Source organism: Martes martes (genome assembly GCF_963455335.1).
Source record: "Martes martes genome assembly, chromosome: 1".
NCBI lineage: Eukaryota > Metazoa > Chordata > Mammalia > Carnivora > Mustelidae > Martes > Martes martes.
This window is the reverse complement of record NC_137888.1, coordinates 192,479,767-192,503,171: the sequence shown is the minus strand read 5'-3', so window position 1 is coordinate 192,503,171 and position 23,405 is coordinate 192,479,767. Positions and strand designations below refer to the sequence as shown.

The window sequence follows — 23,405 nt, the reverse complement described above, 5'->3', positions numbered from 1 at the left end:
CTGTATTTTTCTTCTGTTGGGGATTCCTCCTCCTAGTCATTTTGGTGAGAGATGACTGGACAGATGTAGCTGGGTGTATTGACCGTGGTGCAGTCAAGGTGCACCCTGGAACGCTTCTGAGCACTCAGGATTCCCCACCCAAATGAGAGAAAAAAGAAAAGAAAAAGAAAAAAGAGGGAGAGAGAGAGACAGGAAAAAAAGGGAAGATAAAAGTGAAGGTTCAGCCCAAATGGGCCCCAGGGTAAGGTTTATGACGTATACAAACAAAAACAGACAAACAAAAAGACTGATAAAAGTATATGACGAGAGAAAATATATATATATATAAGCAAAAAAAAGGAGGAGCCTCGTCAAGAAGAACCCCAAGTATAAGATTTATATACTATCCAGACGAACATAAATACACAGAGACACTGGCTGAAGAAAAAGATGGGAGCATGGTTATAGATTCTCGGTGTGGGCGAGGAAGGTTATTTTGATTCTTCCTGGATGTATCTTGATATCTTTGTTAAAGGACTCAACTTTCCTAAGAAAAAGGGGGATTAAAAATTGGTTCACCTATAGGGGTAGCATTGCTTGGAGAAAGGGGGTTACCTTGAAGTTTAACTCTATATGACTATTAGAAAATAAAAATAAAAAAGGAATAAACTGGACTAAACTAAATTAAAAAATTTTTTAAAAATTAAGAAAATAGAAAAGCAAAAGAAAAACACATGTGTATGTATCAAAAAAATTCAGGTTAGAAGTTTATCATGGAATTTGATGTACTGGACATCTCACTGTGATGGTAAATAGGTTAAAAAATTATCTATATAAAAAAAGAAAAAAAAATGAACCAGAATAGTGGGAAAGAATTAAAAATAAAAGTTGTATCTATGAAGTAGTGGTGGTTGTTCTCTTGTAGTCTTTTTTTTTTTTTTTTTCCTGATTTGTTTTCTGGGGGAGGGGGCTGCCACGTGGGTTTTCAGTCAATGATGTTCCCTGAGTTAAGTCCTCCCGACCCCCTCAAGGGGGTGGGCTCTGAGAAAAACGTTTTTTTCAGGTTTTTGTTCTCTGGAGGTTTTTATGTTTGTTCACTTCTTTTCTCTCGCCTTGACAGCTTTTGATGGTTTTGGGAGGTTTAGAGGAAAGAAAACTGCACCCCAACCTCCCTCTCAGAGAGAAGCCTCAGTCTGCTCCCCTGCAGGTGCTGCAGCCGCTGGGCCGCTGGCAGAGCAGGTTCTGAGTCGCGGTCCCTGGGGACGCAGGATCTCCTGCTTGTACGCAAAACCAAGGCAGCTGTGGCTGTCTGGGCAGCTCCAGACCGCCAGAGAGGTTCCAAGCAGCAATCGCACACTGAGATTTTCCCGCTGGCTGGGGCTGAGAGCTCAGGGCTTGCGCGCACCTCTCCCAGGGGATTTTTTGGGGCGCGGCGCCTCCAGCTCTATCGGCTCTATCGCCGCGTGGGTCTATCACCGCGTGGGTCCCAGAACACCAGGCTGGGCGTTCGTGCACCTCTCTCAGGGGAGGTTGAGGCACGCACGCATCTCCAGTAAGGTGCGCGTTCTGCCGTCTGGTGTGGCTCCCAGTCCCTCACGGGAGCCGGACTCCACCCGTTCTCGGGCGCACTGGCGGCTCCGGGACAAAGACCAGGTTTCTCCGCCGCACTCTCCGGCTCAGCGCCAGGGGATGCTGCCCTGGGTCTGGGGACTTAAGCCCCTATCCCTATCCGCCCCGATTCCCACAATTTCCCCGCGCGAGTCTTTGCTCTTTTGAGTGCTTTCAACAAGACTCCAAGTTAATGCTGGTCCCCAGATGCCGGGCACTCTCGTATTGGGGTATTATTTTCCAGTCGGTCGCCTCTGGTGGCTCCCTCCCCCTTTTGTTTATCTTCCGATATCAGTCCGACGTTCCCACTCCACTTTACCTGCCCACTGGCGTCTTCTGGCCCCCGTAGAGATCCAGACGTGTATAATTCTGATCTCAGGCTGATTTCATGGGTGATCGGAGTTCTTTGGTAGGTAATCAGCTCACTTTAGGGTGCAGGTTGAAAAGGCGCCTCCTCCTACTTCCCCGCCATCTTGTCTCCCCCACCTGAATCCTTGAACAAGACCACAAACTTGCCAAGAGTGCTCCCACAGCATCCTGCATATGGATGTTTAGCATGTGTTCTATGACATCCAACATGGTTTCAAAAAAATGAAAGAAAACTTCCAATTAGGGTTACACTCAAGTTCCTGCTCCACAGCAAACACAGAGCAATGATAGAGAAAACATAAAAGAGCATGGCACTATAATCATTATGAACCACCCCTCGAATATTGGCAAAATAAATCACAGAAAAACTCTCTATTGTTTTTTAACTCTTTTTTCACTCTCAAATATTTACTGAGCACCTGCAGGCAATATATGAGGCCTGGGAATATGGTTGGAATGTACTAATCAGGTAAGAAACTTACTTTATTAAAAAAATTGTTAGGCTATATAATATATTAGGAAATAACTCTTGCAAGAGAGAATTTGTAATGTTATATTAATGTGTTTAGGAATATTTTCCGTGATAAGCTTTGTTGGTAGAAACAGACAGGTTAAATCTGTAGAATCAAAATTAGAAATGCCTCCCTCAGCAAAATCATGGTTCAGCCAGCAGAACTGGAGACAAATTCATGTTACACAGAGAGAGGTCATTTGGTTTTGAGATGGGGGAACTATGCTGGAGTTTAAAAGTTTGGGCAAAGAGCTACAGTGGAGGTTTGAGCCATCAGTAAAAGGTTTATGAGCTCGAGAACTTCTAGGTCATCAACTCTGCATTGGTGGATCTTGGTAAATAAATGAGGAAAGTAAGAATTCATGTTGCCTTTCCCTCCTCCTCCCTGCCCCAACCACAGTATAGTGGGAACCCCAGGCCCAGTCTCCTGGGTTAATAGCAATTGAGGCCCCCAATGCCTTGATTGCTCTTCAGCCCTTGCTACCAAAGATGGGCAAGCTGCCCAAAGTTTTAGCATAGGAAATCAATAGTCATGTCAGCAGAACATATACCCTTCCCTTCAAACATCCTACAGTGCTGAGTCCAGAGACTCCTGACTCTCTTCTAAGGACAAGCCAAGAAAATATTAAGGAGAGTGAATATAGGAGGATCTGGTATATAAACCCACTTTTTCTTTAATGAAATCAATAGTATTTTAGGTACTTGATTACCAAAACCTTTACAGAGAACAATATGTTCTGTGCAGAAAAAGCTAGAGAACAAGGTAAACTATTACCACATCCAATAATGTCTTATCAAATCAACCAGTATCCAAAAGCATCCCCCGACACTAGTGAGTAATGTTCTGTTGCAGCCAACACTTTGGCTCACATTAGCACATCCGCTGTAGTTCTTGGGCAGTGGTTTTGGTCTTCCAAATAAGTTGAGATCATAGTCTTTTTGTTGCTGTTTCCTGCCAGGCAAAGAAGTGGTTTCGCCCTCAGCCTTTTCCAGACCACCGAAAGATAACAAAACACTAAAGCAACCCGACCCTCCCCATGTGCAACTCCTGCCAACTCAAAATCTCCTCAAACAATAGGCTAAACAAGACCAGTATTCCAGGAGATGGGGTTTATATGAGGCCCAACACCTCTGCCTGAGAATGAATCATAAAACCACTAGCACTCTATTCTCCAACATTACGCCATCTAGCCCCAAACTGGGTTGAACTGTGCAAAATGAAAAAGAAATCAGGAACACACTGAACTTAAAACCTCAAGTACATTTTAAATCCTGTTTTAGATTCATTTAAATTAACAGAGGTCAGGCTACTTCTTTATTCAAGCTGGGCTATTCTTACTGCTTTAATACCAAAAGCAGTCAGCCACATTTTTCCACTAAAAAAGTTAAAAAAAAAAAATACCCCGACAGAAGAACATTCTAAAACTCAGTAGAGAATACAGAAACAGCTTACAATAAACTTTGCCTTCTAGAATAACTAACGTAGGAAATTACCCAGTTATTTGGCCATGGGAAACTATTTATATATTTTTACATATTTTGCAGGTCACAAGTTAAAAGCAAACTTTTTATTTTCTAGCACAGCTTTTTTCCAAAGTGTTTTATGAAGAGCACCAGTGCAGCAAGACAAAAGCAAGTTAAATAAGCTTGAGAACCTTCCCCTTCCTGGGAATGACTGATACACACTTGCATATTAAGGAGTCTGAGGAGTCCTACAGTAAACTCTGTGGAATCCAGCATTTTCCCAAGTTCATTTGGCCCTGTAGCCCTTTTTCTCTCATAGCACATTATTAGCATCCCACAAAATGGCTGTTCTGCAGAGCACATTTTGGGAAAGATTCCTCTAGAAAAGGGATTTCATGAAATGATTTAATGGCTGAAAGTCTAGAATCACCCCAATTCCAATACCAGCTTCACCACTGGGAGGCTGAACAAGCTTCTTAGTGTCACCTCTTCTTCAGTTTCCCCAGGTTAAAATGGGCCAAATAATAGCACCTACCTCCCAGGCCTTTCCACATGACTGCAACAGTCTTCTGAGAGCTTCACATGGCCGGTTCCTTCTTATCATTCAGGTCTCAGTTCACAATTATCACCCCCTCCAAAGAGGCCTTCCCTGGCCACCCAATATCAAGTTGGCCCCACCCAGGTCACTAGTTCTTCATCCTCTTCTTTTCTTCATGTTACTTCTCTGTTTAACTATGAAATTACGTTTCACCCCTACAGAATACAAGCGTGATGAAGTCAAACTTTATTAGCTATGATTGCTTTATCCCAAAGCAGATCCTCAGTAAGTGCTCACTGAATGGATGGACAACTGAATGCACCAGGTAGTTTTGAGAGTTAAATAAATATGAATCAATGAAAAGTATTCCTCGAAGTGTATGACACATAAGCATCTATCCAGATGCTGTTATGAAAACTTCTAATGAATGATGAGTGGTTAAGATACTCATAATTCTTACATTATTTAACTTTCCTTTTCCTGCTGTATTGTGGGTAAACATTTCATGGCATTTATTCAGAGACGTGTTGGTAAATGGGCTTCAGGGATGGGGTGGCAGGGGCGTAGGCCCTGGGGGTAGCATTTGCTGATTTCCATGGTATAAATATTCCCACCATGACGAATTTCAAGTTATCAATGGTTTAAAAGCAGGCTCACAAAATTCCTGAAAATGTAACAAATGGCTCTCAGAAGATAGTACAATCCTTCTCTTGGGGAACATCCTTTCAGGCCTCCAAAGTCTTTTTGTTGAGTTAAGTTTAAAATGAGATTTTTTTTTTTCTATAGAGACACCTTTTCCACATTCACCTTCTTGATAAGCCAAGAAAAAGGCAATCCACTGACTTTCATTTGATGCCCAAGGAAACTAGCTGAATATGTTGGGCTGCATTTTCTGTACCACTCTCTGTGGGCTCTCCGACTGATGGTTAAGGCTCTAAACATGATCTATTTCCAGGCCAGACCACTGTGAGGGCAAACTAATCTTGTAAAATACAAATTGAATTTTTTTTAGATTCATTTAAGTGGAGGCATCCACACAACAGAATCAAGGCACCATCTACTTAGTGCTACCAGTGAGCAGAATCTAATAACAGAAAAAGAGTGACTCTGCCCTGATCACAAGACCCCAACATGGAGTAAAGGTCAATTCTGCAGATAGAGGTTTCTCTGGGATCGCTGCCCTGCTATACATGTAACATGATCCTTTGGCACCCAAAATAAAGCAGCAGGTTTTTTCAACTATGGTAATCTCCAGCCACAGTTCTAAGATAACACAACCAAAATTTCAAAATCCATGGTTGCTTTACATGCAAGTGACTACTGCCAGTAGTTACTGTTTCTCTTCTGAAAACTCAATGTAAAGTCTATGGAGTGAGGCAGGAAGAGATTAGTCTCTGCTCCACTCTATCGGTTATTTATTGCTGTGTAACAAATTACCCCCAATTCAGCAGCTTAAAACAACACACATTTATTATCTCACAGATTCTGTGGGTCAGGAATCCAGGCACAGCTTAGCTGGGTCCTTTGCTTCAGTCTCTCACAAAGCTACAGCCAAGGTGTCAGCCCAGGGCCTGTCATATTATCTGAAGGTTGCACTGGGGAAAGATCCACTTCCAAGCACACTAAGTGGTTTTCAGTTCATTGTGGCTGTTTGAGTGAGGGTCTCAGTTCCTCATTGGGTGTTGACTGGAGGCTACCACATGGGCCTCTCTCACATGAGCTTGCTTCATCAAAGCAGGCAAGTTGAGAATAAAATAGAGTGTGCTAACAAGATGAAAAGAACAGTCTTATATAACCTAATCATGGAAGTCACACTGGCAACCCATTACCTTCATCGTATTTTGTTGTTTAGAATCAAGTCGCTAGGTTCAGCCTATACTCGAGGACATGGATTTACACAAGGGTATGATTTCCAAGAAGTGTACATCATTAGGGGCCATCTTAGAAGCCTAAGATGACATTCAGCCTCTTGGAATATGGATGGGAAGACCCAGTCCCAACAAAACATCTCTTTAAGCATCTCAATCCAAAACCAAGCCATGTGGCTTCCCAAGCATGCTGTTAATGTCTCATGAAACTAAAACAAGGGAGAATAAGCATGGAGGACATTAAGTCTGAAGATACAAAAGTCCATTCAAATTTTCTAAGCAAATGCAATCTATATCAGAGGAAACTCCTGGGAGCATCAAGCCCCATCATGGAAGCCATTTTCTCTGAACCACCAAAAAAATGACTCACAAGAACTGCCCATCTGAAAAGGTATATAATGCCAAGAAATATAATTTTGAAAGCAAATATCTTTTGGAATGTTTATTTATTGCTATAGAAAACTTTTAAAATACACTTAATGCCATTTTATTGCTTCCTATTTTCTGTGAGATCTGTGCCTCCCTCAACATTTTGCCTACAGGGTACTTTTGAGCTCCACATCCACCATAGCAGCAAGAAACTGCTGTAAAAGTTTCAAACCTTGGCTATCACCCACATTTTTTTCTAAGCTCTATCCAACTACATATCCTCAGATATCTGAGCATCCCAATATTCAATAGTGGTGGCAGGCCGGAGAGCCTCTGAAGTACTTCAAATTATTTAATCCGCTAAGTGCCAAAAAGCATATTCGAGAAACCTGGGACAGTTTTTCCTAGCCAAAAGAAAATGCAGATGAAGATTATCTTAAACCTAAATGTTCAAAACTGGTCTGCACATTTTACCGTTCTTCCCAGAAATATCCATATGCTTTACTTTCTGCAAATGCTGCCCCAATTCAGCTATAAAAATATTTAGGTTCATTGTTTTGCTAATCACCTATTTGTTTTGCTCCTATAGAGAGATGTATTTGATAAACATCTAAAACTTAGTACTGTACTTAAAAAACCCTGAAACTATGGCCATCTGTGGGAAAGTAATTGTAAACCACCTTAGAGCTGGCATGTGCTGCACACACTTGGATCCTGAGTATGTGTCGAATAACAATGGAACATATGTGTAGTGAGCAATGAAAAAAATCTAATGCAAAATTCCAGTTTAAAGGTGATAAGCAGACAGGAAGATTATAAAACAGATGCCAGGAAATTTTGTTAAGGCTGCAGATATCTTCCAACCTGTGAAAATAACTTGGTAACATATTTTAACTTGTAAAATATGGGTTTGGGGCAATAGAGTGAATGTCCTTACCTCTCTAAGATGTATGTTTTCCTTCTCTTTCTGGTCTAAAATCACTTCTAAGTGACTGACTTGAGACTCAGCCTCTGCCATCCGTCGTGTTCGTTCATTGTCATCCTCGAGACTTTTAGAAGGCAACCCTTTACTTTGCAACATCTCGAGAAGCTTTTTAATTGACTCGTCTCGGGCATTGAGGGTCTGTTTCTGTGTTTCAATTCTCAGCTCCATTTCCTCCAAGGTCTTCCTTAAAAGGAACAGCTCTTTAGCTTGTCTGTCATGTTCAGCTTGGAGCCGCCGGAAGTTCTCCTCAGTCAGCTCAATGGTGAAGTGCTCAGCTCCACGGTTGCCACTCTCTTGCTGCAAGAGGTGATTGAGGTCTCTCTGGGTCCGAAGCTCATCCTGAAGGGCTTGGATTGTCAACTGCAGGTGCTGTGATAAGAAAGATGGAGCAGGAGAGGAGAAAGAAGGGGAAAAAGTCAATGGAAATGCCAAGCGCTATTTGCTACTACCAGACTATGAAGATGGAATGTTAATCATGAGGTAGGTCCAGAGGGCCAGCCGTGAAGTCCTCCAGGGTGACTTCAGAAGCATGGGACAGCACATGGAGAGGGGGAAATTAATTCAGTGATGCTTTCTGAATGTCTCAGGAGAAGAGAAACGTACACATACACAGAAACAATATATTAGTGTCAGTCACAAGGGAAATTATACATCTACAGAGTTTTAATTGAGGAAGTGGAAAGGGTTAGAAGGGAAAGTCTCACAAACACACCTTCTTTAGGCCCGCAATGCTCCAGACTCAGTATTCCTTGTTTCCTAAGGTGTTCTTTATTCTACTATCCATATTTTCGATGATAAATGCATTTCCATTTAAAAAATTAAAATAATAGCATCCACTACAAGTAGACACAAACGAGGACTTTATTTTTTACAAATAAAGCTGTGAACAGGTTTAGTAAACAGGATTACTGCATCTGCAAGCAAAAGGGAATAAATGCAGACTGACAGACACAAACACACAAGGAGGTGAGGCTATGCAGAGCAAAACAAACAAGCTGCAAAGAGTGGACAAACCTTGGTTCTTCTGGCATCCAGTAACTGAACAGCATGGGAAATGGAAAAAACAAAAATGAAGCAAAAAATCAACACAAAGAAAAGTCCAGTGCAAGCAAAGGATATTTAACACAAAGAATCAACATAAAATACCTTCACAGAGGAAAAAAAAAGAAAAAAGAAAAACAAATTCTTATTACAGCAAAGATCCATAAGCTACACAAAATCTATAGCACTGCTGTTTGATAAACATGATCAAAAGAAAAAACAAAAGAAGAAGAAGAAGGAGAAGAAGAAGAAGAAAGTGAGGTTAATTCCACCTTTTGTTTTCTTAAATCTCACTGACCCAGGAACCCAAAGTCTTCAGTATACTACCAGGGAAGAAAGAACAACACTCCAGAAGTATCCACATATTATTCCAAGTCACCATTTCAGCCAAAATCAGAGTGAAAACACCAAAGAAACAAAACAGTTACCGGTTATGAGAAAAGAAACAGTTGCATGAGGACAGTTGGTGAATTCTGCAACACCTTCCCCACAGAGTCAACCCTCAGGCTGGTCAGAACAGGCAGTCATAAGTTAGAAGGCATTTTTGTCCTAGGAACAAACCAGAACACTTCCAAAACAGTTCTTCATTCAATCACCAAACACACACTCCTGCCAGCAGACCAGACATAACACTAAGCAAGGGAATCAAAATGAACACAAGGCATAGCTCCTGCCCCCAGGTACCTCACAGTACTGTAAGCCATAAATAATACTATGTCTACGTTACATAAATATTGGAGTGGCCCACATTTTGAAATCTTTCTGAATTCCTATAGCTGGCACCCAGAGGTGTTGAGATCTTTCTGAGTCTGGTCTATGCCCAGAGATTAGCACTGAGTATTGCAACATCTTGATAAAACTATTTGTGGATCTATTTCATCTTCTATTTAAGAACATCCATTGAGACATTCCCAGAGCACAAAGAGCAAGTATTCTCTTTCTCATCCATATGCCACAGCGTCTCACAGGACATTGACTGCGAGTGAGCAACTGGTATGTATTTAATGATGGTAATTATGAATTTTTTAAACAAAACTCACTCCTGTAAAGTGTAAAATTCAGTGGTTTTTAGTATATTCACAGAGTTGTGCAACCATCCACACAATACATTTTAGAACATTTTCTTTCTTTTTTTTTTAAATTATGATACATTTACATTCTGTAAATTGTATCTTTTTTTTTAAGATTTTATTTATTTATTTGACACAGAGGGAGAGAGATCACAAGTAGGAAGAGAGGCAGGCAGAGAGAGAGGAGGCAGCAGGCTCCCCGCTGAGCAGAGAGCCCGATGCAGGGCTCGATCCCAGGACCCTGGGACCATGACCTGAGCTGAAGGCAGAGGCTTTAACCCACTGAGCCACCCAGGCTCCCCCATTTTAGAACATTTTCATCATTCCAAAAGAAGGTGCAGGATACAAAATTAATATAAAGAAATCTGTTGTGGGGTGCCTGGGTGGCTCAGTGGGTTAAAGCCTCTGCCTTCGGCTCAGGTCATGATCCCAGGGTTCCGGAATCGAGTCCCGCATTGGGCTCTCTGCTCAGCGGGGAGCCTGCTTCTCCATTTCTCTCTGTCTGCCTCTCTGCCTACTTGCAATCTCTGTCTGTCAAATAAATAAGTGTATATATATATATATATATATATATATATATAAAGAAATCTGTTGTGGGGTGCCTGGGTGGCTCAGTTGGTTAAGCATCTGACTCTTAATTTTGGCTCAGGTCATGATCTCAGAGTCTTGAGATCAAGCCCCACAACAGGCACTGTGCTGCAAGTGGAAACTACTTAAGATTCTCTCTCTCCCTCTCTCTCTTTTTCTCCCCCAACAACCCTCCTCACTCTCTGTTACTCTCTCCCTCCCAAAAAAGAAAGAAATCTGTTGCATTTCTTTAGACTAATAATGAAACAGAAGAAGAAGAAATTAAGAAAACAATCCCATTTACAATTTCACCAAGAATAAAATACCTAGGAATAAGTTTGACCAAGAAAGTAAAAGCTCTCTACACTGAAAACTCTAAGACACTGATGAAAGAAACTGAAGACAACACAAGGAAATAGAAAGATAGTCCATGCCCATGGACTGGAAGATTTAATATTGTTTGTTCATTTATTTGTTTTAGAGAGGAAGAGAATCTTAAGCAGGCTCCACACCCAATGCGGAGCCAACACAAGGAATGATCTCATAACCCTGAGATCACAACCTGAGCCAAAATCAAGAGTTGGACACTTAACTGACTAAACCACCCAGGTGCCCCAGGATAATTATTGTTAAAATGTCCATTCCACCCAAAGCAATCTAGATTAAGTGCAATCCCTATCAAAACATCAATAGTACTTTTTTCTCAGAACTAGAACAAATTACTCTAAAATTCATGTGGAACCACAAAATACCCCAAATGGCCAAAGCAATCTTGAAAAAGATGAACGAAACTGAAGTATCACAATCCCAGATTTCAAGGTACACTACAAAGCTATAGTAATCAAAACAGTATGGTACTGGCACAAAAGTAGCCATATAGATCAACTGAACAAGATAGAGAGCTCAGAAATAAACCCACGCTTATATGGTCAACTAATCTATGACAAAGGAGGCAAGAATTTAAAATGGGGAAAAGACAGACTCTTCAATAAATGGTGTTGGGAAAATCGGACACCTATATGCAGAAGAATGAAACTGAAGAACTTCCATACTGTTTCCCATAGTGGTTGCACCAATTTACATTCCCACCAACAGAGTAGAAGGGTTCCCTTTTCTCCATATCCTCAGCAACACTTATTTTCTTCATCTTTCTGATAATAGCCAGTCTGACTGGTATGAGGCAGTATCTCAATGTGGTTTTGATTTGCATTTCCCTGACAATCAGTGACTTTGAGCATCTTCTCAAGTGCTATTGACTGTCTGAATGTCTTCCTTAAAAAAATGTTTATTCATGTCTTCTGCCTATTTTTTTAATCAAGTTGTTTGGGTTTTTTTGGCTAGTAATTTATGTAAGTTATCTATATATTTTGATATTAACTCCCTATTAGATATATGATTTGCAAATATCTTCTCCCATGAAGTAGGTTGCCTTTTCATTTTGTTGCTGGTCTCTTTTGCTGTGCAAAAGCTTTTTATTGTGATATAATCCTATTTGTTTATTTTAGCTTTTGTTGACTATGTCTGAGGAGACTGACCAGAAAAATATGGCTAAGACTGATGTCAAAGAGCTTATTGTCTATGTTTTCTTCTAAGAGTTTTATGATTTTAGGCCTTACATTCAAGGCTTTAATCCACTTTGAATTTATTTCTATATATGCTATAAGATAGTGGTCTAGTATCACTCTGGCATGTAGCTGTCCAGTTTTCCCAGCATCATTCATTGAAGTGTTTGTCTCTTCCCCATTTTATATTCGTGCCTCCTTTGGAATAGATTAGCTGATCATACATGTGTGGGTTTATTTCTAGACTCCATTCTATTCTATTAATTTATGTGTCTGTTTCCATGTCAGTACCATATAGTTTTGATTAGTATAGCTTTGCAATATAGTTTGAAATCAGGAAGTATGACCCCTCCAGCTTTGTTCTTTCTCAAGACTGTTTTGGCTATTTGGGGTTTCCTGTGGTTCCACACAAATTTTAGGATTCTTTGTTCTATTTCTGTGAAAAATGCAATTGGTATTGTGTTGGAGACTGCACTGAATCTATAGATCACTTTGGGTATGGACATTTGAACAATATTAATTTAACAATATTATTTCTTCCAATCCATGAGCATCTTTCCATTTGTTGGTGTCATCTGAAATATCTTTCAGCAGTGTCTTACAGTTTTCAGACTATAGGACTTTCACCACCTTGATTAAACTTTATCCTAGGTATTTTATTATTTTTGATGCAATTATAAATGGAATTATTCTCTTAATTTCTCTTTCTGATAGATTATTAGTATATAGAAAAGCAACTGATTTCTGCATGTTAATTTTGTATCCTCCAACTTTACTGAATTAATTTATTAGTTCTAATAGGTTTTTCTCTTTTTCTATTCGTAATATCACATCATCTACAAATGATGACTGTTTTACCTACTCCTTACCAATTTGGATGCCTTTTATCTCTTTTTCTTACCTAATTACTGTGGTAATTATATGTTAAATATATGTTCTAATAGTACATTGAATAAAAGTAGCAAGAGTGGGCATCTTTGCATAGGACTTGACAATTGTTTTCTTTCTTTTTTGCAATGAAAGTACTTAACTTAAGATTTGATTGCCAAGACATCCACTTTAAAGAGGCATCCACTTCAATGATGGCTACCTTGAATAAACATATTATCAACCACAGGACTAGATAAGAGACAGACTGCCTGCCCCAACTGAGGCCCTTTGTTTTAGAAATTTTGGTTGATTTCAATAACTGACCTTTTGAGCCACTTGTTTTTTCTCTTCCCACACTTTAAATCTCCCCTCTTGTGTTTTAAATTCACCAATAAAGAATGAGCCCACAAAACCCCCCATCCTTGACCCCAGTAAAAGCAGAACCAGGCCCATGCACTCTCTACCCATGACCTCACTGTATGGCCCCACGTCTGCTGCACAATTTCCAGGTTCTTTAAATGATAAACCTCTATTTTTTTCAAAATTTCTTTATGGTTATTGCTGAAGGGCATCTTACAATCATACTAAGAACCACAAGGGATAATCCAACCACAATACTGGTTATTGATAAACTGAGACCAGCTCAAAACAGATTTATGAGATGATCTAGGTTTATTTGGAAAGAAACATGAATTGGGATGATCAGACTGGAAATCATCCTTTCTGAGAATGACCAAAACTGATTGTTTTTCTTTTGTGGTTCACAGACTGGCCAAAAGGGAATTCCAAGGAAAAATTGCCAAAATGTTTTGAGCACAGGCAGCAACATTGGAAGACAACTCTGTAAGCGGTCTGCCCCTTTGGATGGGCAAGTTGCCTATCACCATGATCCTGTTTCCACACCTGCAAAATGGGGATAATCATGTTTATCTCACAGAGTTCCTGCGAAGAATAACTAAGATAATACATCAAGGGCCAGGTTTGAGAGTGAAGGAAGAGAGGAAGTTTGGTAGAAAGGAAGGAAGAAAGAAAGAAAGTAGAAAAGAATGAGAGGGAAGAAAGAAGAAAGAAAGAAGAGAGAAATGGAGGGAAAATTGATCCATTTATCCATTCAATACATATTTACCTAGTATCTCCCTTATACTCACAAAATTGAAAGAAAGAAAGAGAAAGAGAAAAGAAAGAAAGGAAGAAAGAACGGTCAATCCATGTTCATGGTCCATGTAGATAAGTAAACTGATAGTAGCTTTACTATGGTATGAGGGCTGCAACAAAAGTCACAGCCAGATGGCTAGAAATTCAGAAAGGATGTCACCCAGCCTGGAGACATGTGGGAAAACATCCCAAAGAGCCACCACTGAGCTGCATCTTGAAGAGCAGTTGAGAACCAGCCCCATGAAGAATGATGGAAAGAGAAGAGAACGTATAAAAACCCAGAAGCAAAGACAGACCAAACCTATCAAGGAATAGTAATAGCAAAAACCTGGATAGAGCTTGCCACATGCCACACAATGTTCTAAGCTTTGTTAATCCTCACAACCACCTTGTGAGGTAGCCACTGTTTAAGATCTCCATTTAATTGATGAGAAAATGAAGATGCAAAGTGGTTAAGTAACTTGCTCCAGGTCATCCAGCTAGGTAAGTGGCACAGCCAGATGTTCATCTAGGTTGTCTGATACCAACTCCCCTGCTCAAACCACTATACCATCTAGCCTCTGAACCGGCACAAATACTTCAGGATGCTGGAAGAAAAGGATGTAGGTAAGGGGGTAGAAGCTGTAAGAGGAGACAGGCAGGCAATTATGACAGTTACAACAATTTCTAAAACTTAAAGTTAGCCATCTAGGCTCTTCCTCATTCAAAGGTTGTAACGATAGATGCTTCCAGGTTGTATATTTATTAATAAGCAAAATCTACGTTCTAGGTAGCCATTTTATTAGTAACTAAATGACTTCGGCATGACCAAATACAATCTGATAATCAACCTAAAATTTAATTTTCAAATCTTTCTCAAGTTCCTGTGTCATTTAGTTTTCATTCTTTTTTAAAATATTTAAAATTAAGCAGAGATCTGTTCCTAAAAAGGAATTATTGAGCAAAATGCATGTACCTTAAAGAGTCCTGATCATCTTTCTGCATCATATACAGGAGGATGGGGAGGGGATCTGAAGCAACCTCTCCCTCTATTTGTCTCTCTCCTCCCTCACTATTCTACTTCTAAGAAATTCAAATCAATCAAGTTTCAAAATTCATTTACCAGATAGCCATTTCTTAGATATTTAACACAGGCAATTTCTACTTTAAAATATAAAACCACATGTAATAATCTATTGAAAAGAATATCCTCTCTTTGTCTCAGTTTCCTCGTTTGTAAAAGGGGGAGGAGAGTAATAATTCCTAATACATAAGATTGTTGTGAAAATTAAATGAGTTAACACATACCTAGCTGTAGAATGTACCAAGTACAGAGTAATCACTTATATCAGTCAAGATAAGCTAGGATATGCTGCCTTGACAACAGCAACAAAAAAACATATTCTGAAAGACATAATCCACTTGACACACTGATGACAGGGAATCAGAACTCAAAGAGCTCAAAGAGACCTTAAGTGTCACCCTGTTAACCTCATTTTACAAACAAGTAGATCCGATCACACAGGTTAAATGACAGATTCAAAGAGCAATCACATTGTCAAAGCCAGAATTTCAATTTCTGGGAGCATGAAATCTTGGTTTCTAGGATCCTGAACTCCAACCTTACACATATTATAGTAACCCTAAGAGTAGACCAAAAGGGGGTGGCTCTCTAATTTAACAGCTTAGGAAATGGCAATGGTATCTCCTACAGGGAGGCTGAAAGATGACCTAAATCATTTCACCAGGTCCCACCCAATAGTTTAATAGCATGGGACCTCCAAGAATAATTTACTGAGACTTCCTTTCTACATCTTTGAAATTAGACTGTTAGCTAATTAAAATTGGCTAATAGTATACAAGCTCAATAAAAACTAGCTCTAAAAGATCCAGATAAAATACAAATGAAATCTCTAGCAAAGCCAAACACCTTCTCTAAGGGCCAAAAATTAAGAAAAAAATGCACAGTTTCCAATTCTGCCCTTCCCAGATTATTCAGTTCCTTCAGACTGAATCACCTTCCCCTTCTCAACCATGAAAGCACATTTCCTTTAAGGCTGTAACCCAAACCCTACTGGATCAATAATCAAGAACATTCATTTAGTTTGTTACCTACATCAGGTAGCTACCTACAGACCAGCAACCTGTAAGGTTGTATTCTAGGGCCATCTCTTTGGAAACTCCCAGTGATTGTTATGGTCTCAGCTTCCCAAAGCTTCAACCTCTCCTTCTGTGACTTCCATTCTACTGCATCTGGAGAGGAAAGCCCTTCCAATGTCCACCTGCACTGGGATAAAACATCAGCAGGTGATCCAAACTCATACCTGGGTCCCACTCAAACTGCTATCAACTTAGCACTTATGGCACATGTGCAACAGGTGGCAAAACTGTTAATTCCCTTTAAGTACAAAAATCAGTCTGTAAGTGGAAGGGCATTCAGAAAACTTTTCACAGCCCACTCTAAACTCTAATTCTGGGATCATTCTCCAGGTGTTCTCAAAGAATCAAAGCTCAAAAGGCAAACTCCCTTCTCCACAGCCTGCCAACTGAGGACACCACAGAAAGAAGCAAAGTAGGTGTCACAATGTCATCCAGACTACTCTTCATAGCCACTCTGCTAAGAGTACACATAGTACAAATAGAACAGTATTTATCCTGATACCTGGCCTTCAACCCAGTTCTTTTTAACCTTTTCCCCTGACACTTAACTGCATACTTTGAAATCTGCCCTGGACAGTAAAGACTATCCCCATCTCCAGTCCACAAAAGGAAAACAAACGTTTAAAATCATTGGTCTATCCTATTTAAAAAACAACAACAGGTAAACAAAACGGAAGCTTAAAAAGATTAGTCTGTCTAATTGATTCCAAGTCTCAGACAATAAAGGAGGTCATAATGACTTCTGTTTCTGGCATCATGAAAGGCTGTGTTTTCTGATAAGCCCTCCTACTACACAACAGCTAGACAAAAGCAAATAGATCTTTCAGAGCATTGCTGTGCTTACAAGAAAGTAAAGAATATCTCCAAGAAAAAATTGAGAGAAAGAAAGTGAGCTTTTCAAGGGCATATTCTGGGCCAAATTTGCATTATACCCCCCAAATCTAGCACATAATAGGTATTCGATAAACAGTGAAATATGGACAGAAAGATGAGAGGACCAGAAGGGAAATTGTCTCACCAGATGGTCGGCACAGGGGAACACTGTGAGAGTGAATATGTTTCCATTCCTCTTTGCTTTGCTGTACTTAGACTAGGGGTGGGAGAGTGTGGGGCAGGCGGGGAGGGAAGCGGTGTCCTTGACCTCAGATTACTCTGTCCTGTTCTCTCCTCCAAAACTCAAAATGCCTCACGTCCACCAACTCACTCATCTGACAAGACTGCTTTGACGCTGCCAGCACTATGTCCACTTCACAAGAGGATAAATTGGACTAGCTTAAGGGATTTGACTGCAATCACATTGTTAGCAGATATGGGCCAGTGTCTAAAACTGAGGTTTCCTCCAGCCAATTCTAAAGTCACCCCAGCTATAAAAAATACAGAGAACTTCATTATGCACAACTCTCATAAGCTCCCATAGTCATTTAATCTTGAAAAAAAAGTAGACAATAAAAATATAAGAAACTAAGCCATACTTGAGTTTATATGGAAAAGGGGGGAAAATATACTTTGCCTTAGCCAACATTCAGAAGAATGACTTCCAATAGCTACTGGAGTCAGAATCTAATCCAGATTTCTGAATGTCTAAAACACAAAAAGGTAAATAGAATGAAAATATAATTATATATGTATGATGTGCATGGAACACACAATTATTTAAATAGGGACTAGCCAGATGTTTAGAATCTACTGTGTCTTATCCCCAAACATGGAAAATATGAGTTCCTGGCAAATTTGAAAAAATTTGTGACCTTAAGCTCTTTTCCACACTATGGGGAAAAAAAAAAAAAAGATAAAGTTTTGTACTATAAAGCAGTTTAGGGTTTCATTGCTATGAAAACCGTCTCTGAGCTATATAAAAATATGAATTGGCTTATATCCAAAAGTCTTGAACTTTTTTTAATAAATCCATACCCCTTCTCAAGCAAGGGCTTAACATAACTCTTTCAAAGAAAACAGAATCTCTTTGCAGACAACTTGGCCTGCTCTGCTTCTCCTGTGACTTTATTTCCCTATTTATCATTTTTTAGTTTGTCTCTAATCAAATTTTAAGGGTAAGTTCTCTGATCCCTGTTTCCATAATCCCATGTGCAGGATGTACAGCACTCCTCATGGCTTCAAACCTTCCACAGACTGTGTCATGTGTGTGAAAAGACAAACAGCAGATGCTGCCTAAAAACATGGGGCCCCAGTGTGCTGTGGAAGGGTTGCTCTACTTAAGAAAAGTATAAAAAGAATAATATTTACACATATGGTCCTAGGCTTTCTCCTTTAGGATAGATGGAATAAGCACATACAGCTAATTGAGAAAATTGATAGGCAATTTTTAAAAATCACCAAAGCATGAGGAACCTGGAATCCTCAGACACATCAGTGATAACTGCAGAATCTGCTTTGGTCAATAACATGACATTTTGCCAAATTCATAACACTAGTGTGGAAAAGACCTATTGGCATTTGCTTTTGTAAGCAAGGAGTTCTGGTTCTCATACAGAACAATACTAAAAGGTGGCACAGTATTGGAATATTGTACCAAGCTAAGAGTTAAGGACTTAGCTTTGCTAAGTAGCTTTGCTACTAACCAATTATATGATCTGGGGGAAATCAGTAAATTTGTCTGGGCTTCCAAGAACAGTGGTGATGAGCTGGGTTTTGAATCCTGTTCTAACTATTATAGCCTATATTACCTTGGACAAATTACTAAAGTACTTTGAGCATTGAATTATTCATCCATAAACAGGAAATAATAATTATAACTAATGTACAGGGTTCACACAAAGACCACATGAGATGTTCCTCACATAACTGAATAGGTTCCCATAAAACATAAAGCACTGGGCCTGGCACATAATGAACATTCAGTAAATGTTCACTATTATTACTATTGACATAGTGGTGGTGGCCAGAGGCCCAGAATTAAAATTTCTCTCCTTTCTCCCATTTGGGCAGGGAAAAGAAATGAGTATAATGAACATAAATTTTTGATCATCAAATAAATGCAACAGTGGGAAACAAAATGCTAAGCACTTTGGCATTTTTTAAATAAGGGAAACAGGAAACATTTGTTTTAAGACCAACTTAAAGATGGCTAAAATTGATTTCCCATTAACTGGTCTATAAATAACTCTACAAGGGGCTCTCAGGAATAACAACATTTCTGTTTTGAAAGTCAGGGTTTTTTCCCCTACTAGTAGCCAGTAATACATAAGCAACTATAGGATAGTGGCATCCCCTGCTGTTGACACCATTACACCTGATATAGGATGAATGAATGGATTAATTAATTAATTAATTTAAAAAACAAGTTTAACAAATATTGATATTTTTATTTTTTTAATTTATTTATTTTAATAAACATATAATGTATTTTTATCCCCAGGGGTACAGGTCTGTGAATCGCCAGGTTTACACATTTCACAGCACTCATCATAGCACATACCCTCCCCAATGTCCATATCCCAACCACCCTCTCCCGTCCCCCCTCCCCCCAGCAACCCTCAGTCTGTTTTTTGAGATTGAGTCTTTTAGGGTTTGTCTCCCTCCCAATCCCATCTCCTTTGATTTTTTCTTTTCCTACATCCCCCCAACCCCCCCACATTGCATCTCCACTTCCTCATATCAAAGAGATCATATGATAGTTGTCTTTCTCTGATTGACTTATTTCGCTAAGCAAAATACCCTCCAGTTCCATCCACATCGTCACAAATGGCAAGATTTCATTTCTTTTGATGGCTGCATAGCATTCCATTGTGTATATTTACCACATCTTCTTTATACATTCATCTGTCGATGGACATCTAAGTTCTTTCCACAGTTTGGCTATTGTGGACATTGCTGCTATAAACATTCGGGTGCACGTGCCCCTTCGGAGCACCACTTTTGTATCTTTAGGATATATACCCAGTAGTGCAATTGCTGGGTCGTAGGGTAGCTCTATTTTCAGTTTTTTGAGGAACCTCCACACTGTTTTCCAGAGTGGTTGCACCAACTTGCATTCCCACCAGCAGTGTAGGAGGGTTCCCCTTTCTCCACATGCTCGCCAGCATCTGTCATTTCCTGACTTGTTAATTTTAGCCATTCTGACTGGTGTGAGGTGCTATCTCATTGTGGTTTTGATTTGTATTTCCCTGATGCGGAGTGATGTGGAGCATTTTTTCATGTGTCTGTTGGCCATCTGGATGTCTTCTTTGCAGAAATGTCCGTTCATGTCCTCTGCCCATTTCTTGATTGGATTATTTGTCCTTTGGGTGTTGAGTTTGATAAGCTCTTTATAGATTTTGGATACGAGCCCTTTATCTGATATGTTGTTTGCAAATATCTTCTCCCATTCTGTCAGTTGTCTTTTGGTTTTGTTAACTGTTTCCTTTGCTGTGCAAAAGCTTTTGATCTTGATGAAATCCCAATAGTTCATTTTTGCCCTTGCTACCCTTGCCTTTGGTGATGTTCCTAGGAAGACGTTGCTGCGGCTGAGGTCGAAGAGGTTGCTGCCTGCATTCTCCTCAAGGATTTTGATGGATTCCTTTCTCACATTGAGGTCCTTCATCCATTTTGAGTCTATTTTCGTGTGTGGTGTAAGGAAATGGTCCAATTTCATTTTTCTGCACGTGGCCGTCCAATTCTCCCAACACCATTTATTGAAGAGGCTGTCTTTTTTCCATTGGACATTCTTTCCTGCTTTGTCGAAGATTCGTTGACCATAGAGTTGAGGGTCTATTTCTGGGCTCTCTATTCTGTTCCATTGATCTATATGTCTGTTTTTGTGCCAATACCATACTGTCTTGATGATGACAGCTTTGTAATAGAGCTTGAAGTCCGGAATTGTGATGCCACCGACTTTGGCTTTCTTTTTCAATATACCTTTCGCTATTCGAGGTCTTTTCTGGTTCCATATAAATTTTAGGATTATTTCTTCTATTTCTTTGGAAAAAATGGATGGGATTTTGATAGGGATTGCATTAAATGTATACATTGCTTTAGGTAGAATAGACATTTTCACAATATTTGTTCTTCCAATCCATGAGCATGGAATATTTTTCCATTTCTTTGTGTCTTCCTCAATTTCTTTGATGAGTACTTTATAGTTTTCTGAGTATAGATTCTTTGCCTCTTTGGTTAGATTTATTCCTAGGTATCTTATGGTTTTGGGTGCAATTGTAAATGGAACTGACTCCTCAATTTCTCTTTCTTCTGTCTTGCTGTTAGTGTAAAGAAATGTGACTTATTTCTGTGCATTGACTTTATATCCTGACACTTTACTGAATTCCTGTACAACTTCTAGCAGTTTTGGAGTGGAGCCCTTTGGGTTTTCCACATATAGTATCATATCATCTTCAAAGCGTGATAGTTTGACTTCTTCTTTGCCAATTTGGATGCCTTTAATTTCTTTTTGGTCTGATTGCTGAGGCTAGGACTTCTAGTACTATGTTGAACAGCAGTGGTGATAACGGACATCCTTGCCGTGTCCATGACCTTAGTGGAAAAATTTCCAGTTTTTCTCCATTGAGAATGATATTTGCAGTGGGTTTCTCATAGATGGCTTTGATAATATTGAGGTATGTGCCCTCTATCCCTACACTTTGAACAGTTTTGATCAGGAAGAGATGCTGTACTTTGTCAAATGCTTTTTCAGCATCTATTGAGAGTATCATATGGTTCTTGTTCTTTCTTTTATTAATGTGTTGTATCACATTGATGGATTTGCAGATGTTGAACCAACCTTGCAGCCCTGGAATAAATCCCACTTGGTTGTGGTGAATAATCCTTTTAATGTACTGTTGAATCCTATTGGCTAGTATTTTGGTGAGAATTTTCGCATCTGTGTTCATTAAGGATATTGGTCTGTAATTCTCTTTTTTGATGGGATCCTTGTCTGGTTTTGGGATCAAGGTGATGCTGGCCTCATAAAATGAGTTTGGAAATTTTCCTTCCATTTCTATTTTTTGGAACAGTTTCAGGAGAATAGGAATTAATTCTTCTTTAAATGTTTGGTAGAATTCCCCTGGGAAGCCATCTGGTCCTGGGCTTTTGTTTGTTTGGAGATTTTTGATGACTGTTTCAATCTCCTTACTGGTTATGGGTCTGTTCAGGCTTTCTATTTCTTCCTGGTTCAGTTGTGGTAGTTTATATGTCTCTAGGAATGCATCCATTTCTTCCAGATTGTCAAATTTGTTGGCATAGAGTTGCACGTAGTATGTTCTTAGAATTGTTTGTATTTCTTTGGTGTTACTTGGATCTCTCCTCTTTCATTCATGATTTTATTTATTTGGGTCCTTTCTCTTTTCTTTTTGATAAGTCTGGCCAGGGGTTTGTCAATCTTATTAATTCTTTTAAAGAACCAGCTCCTAGTTTCATTGACTTGTTCTATTGTTTTTTTTGTTTGTTTGTTTTTGTTTTTTTAGTTTCTATTTCATTGATTTCTGCTCTGATCTTTATGATTTCTCTTCTCCTGCTGGGTTTAGGCTTTCTTTGTTGTTCTTTCTCCCGCTCCTTTAGGTGTAGGGTTAGGTTGTGTATTTGAGACCTTTCTTGTTTCTTGAGAAAGGCTTGTACTGCTATATATTTTCCTCTCAGGATTGCCTTTGCTGTGTCCCACAGATTTTGAACAGTTGTGTTTTCATCATCATTTGTTTCCATGAATTTTTTCAATTCTTCTTTAATTTCCTGGTTGACCCATTCATTCTTTAGAAGGATGCTGTTTAGTCTCCATGTATTTGCGTTCTTTCCAAATTTCCTCTTGTGATTGAGTTCTAGCTTCAGAGTATTGTGGTCTGAAAATATGCAGGGAATGATCCCAATCTTTTGATACCGGTTGAGACCTGATTTATGACCCAGGATGTGATCTATTCTGGAGAATGTTCCATGTGCACTAGAGAAGAATGTGTATTCTGTTGCTTTGGGATGGAATGTTCTGAATATATCTCTGATGTCCATCTGGTCCAGTGTGTCATTTAAGGCCTTTATTTCCTTGTTGATCTTTTGCTTAGATGATCTGTCCATTTCAGTGAAGGGAGTGTTAAAGTCCCCTGCTATTATTGTATTACTGTCGATGTGTTTCTTTGATTTTGTTATTAATTGGTTTATATAGTTGGCTGCTCCCAGGTTAGGGGCATAGATATTTACGATGGTTAGGTCTTCTTGTTGGACAGACCCTTTGAGTATGATATAGTGTCCTTCCTCATCTCCTATTATAGTCTTTGGCTTAAAATCTAATTGATCTGATAGAAGGATTGCCACCCCAGCTTTCTTCTGCTGTCCATTAGCATGGTACATTGTTTTCCACCCCCTCACTTGAAATCTGGAGGTGTCTTCGGGTC

The 23,405-nt window shown here is 39.4% G+C and overlaps 1 protein-coding gene across 1 annotated transcript in view; it reads right to left on the bottom strand.

Moving 5' to 3' along the window:
* The window catches only part of ERC2 (ELKS/RAB6-interacting/CAST family member 2), a gene marked incomplete at both ends in the record, with an annotated part of 911,416 nt that overhangs the window by 749,454 nt on the left and 138,557 nt on the right, over positions 1-23,405 (bottom strand). Inside the window, 2 exons of the mRNA XM_080828630.1 lie at positions 7,644-8,060; positions 8,706-8,729. Of these exons, the coding sequence (XP_080684756.1) occupies positions 7,644-8,060; positions 8,706-8,729 (441 nt within the window). The remainder of the gene's footprint in view (positions 1-7,643; positions 8,061-8,705; positions 8,730-23,405) is intronic.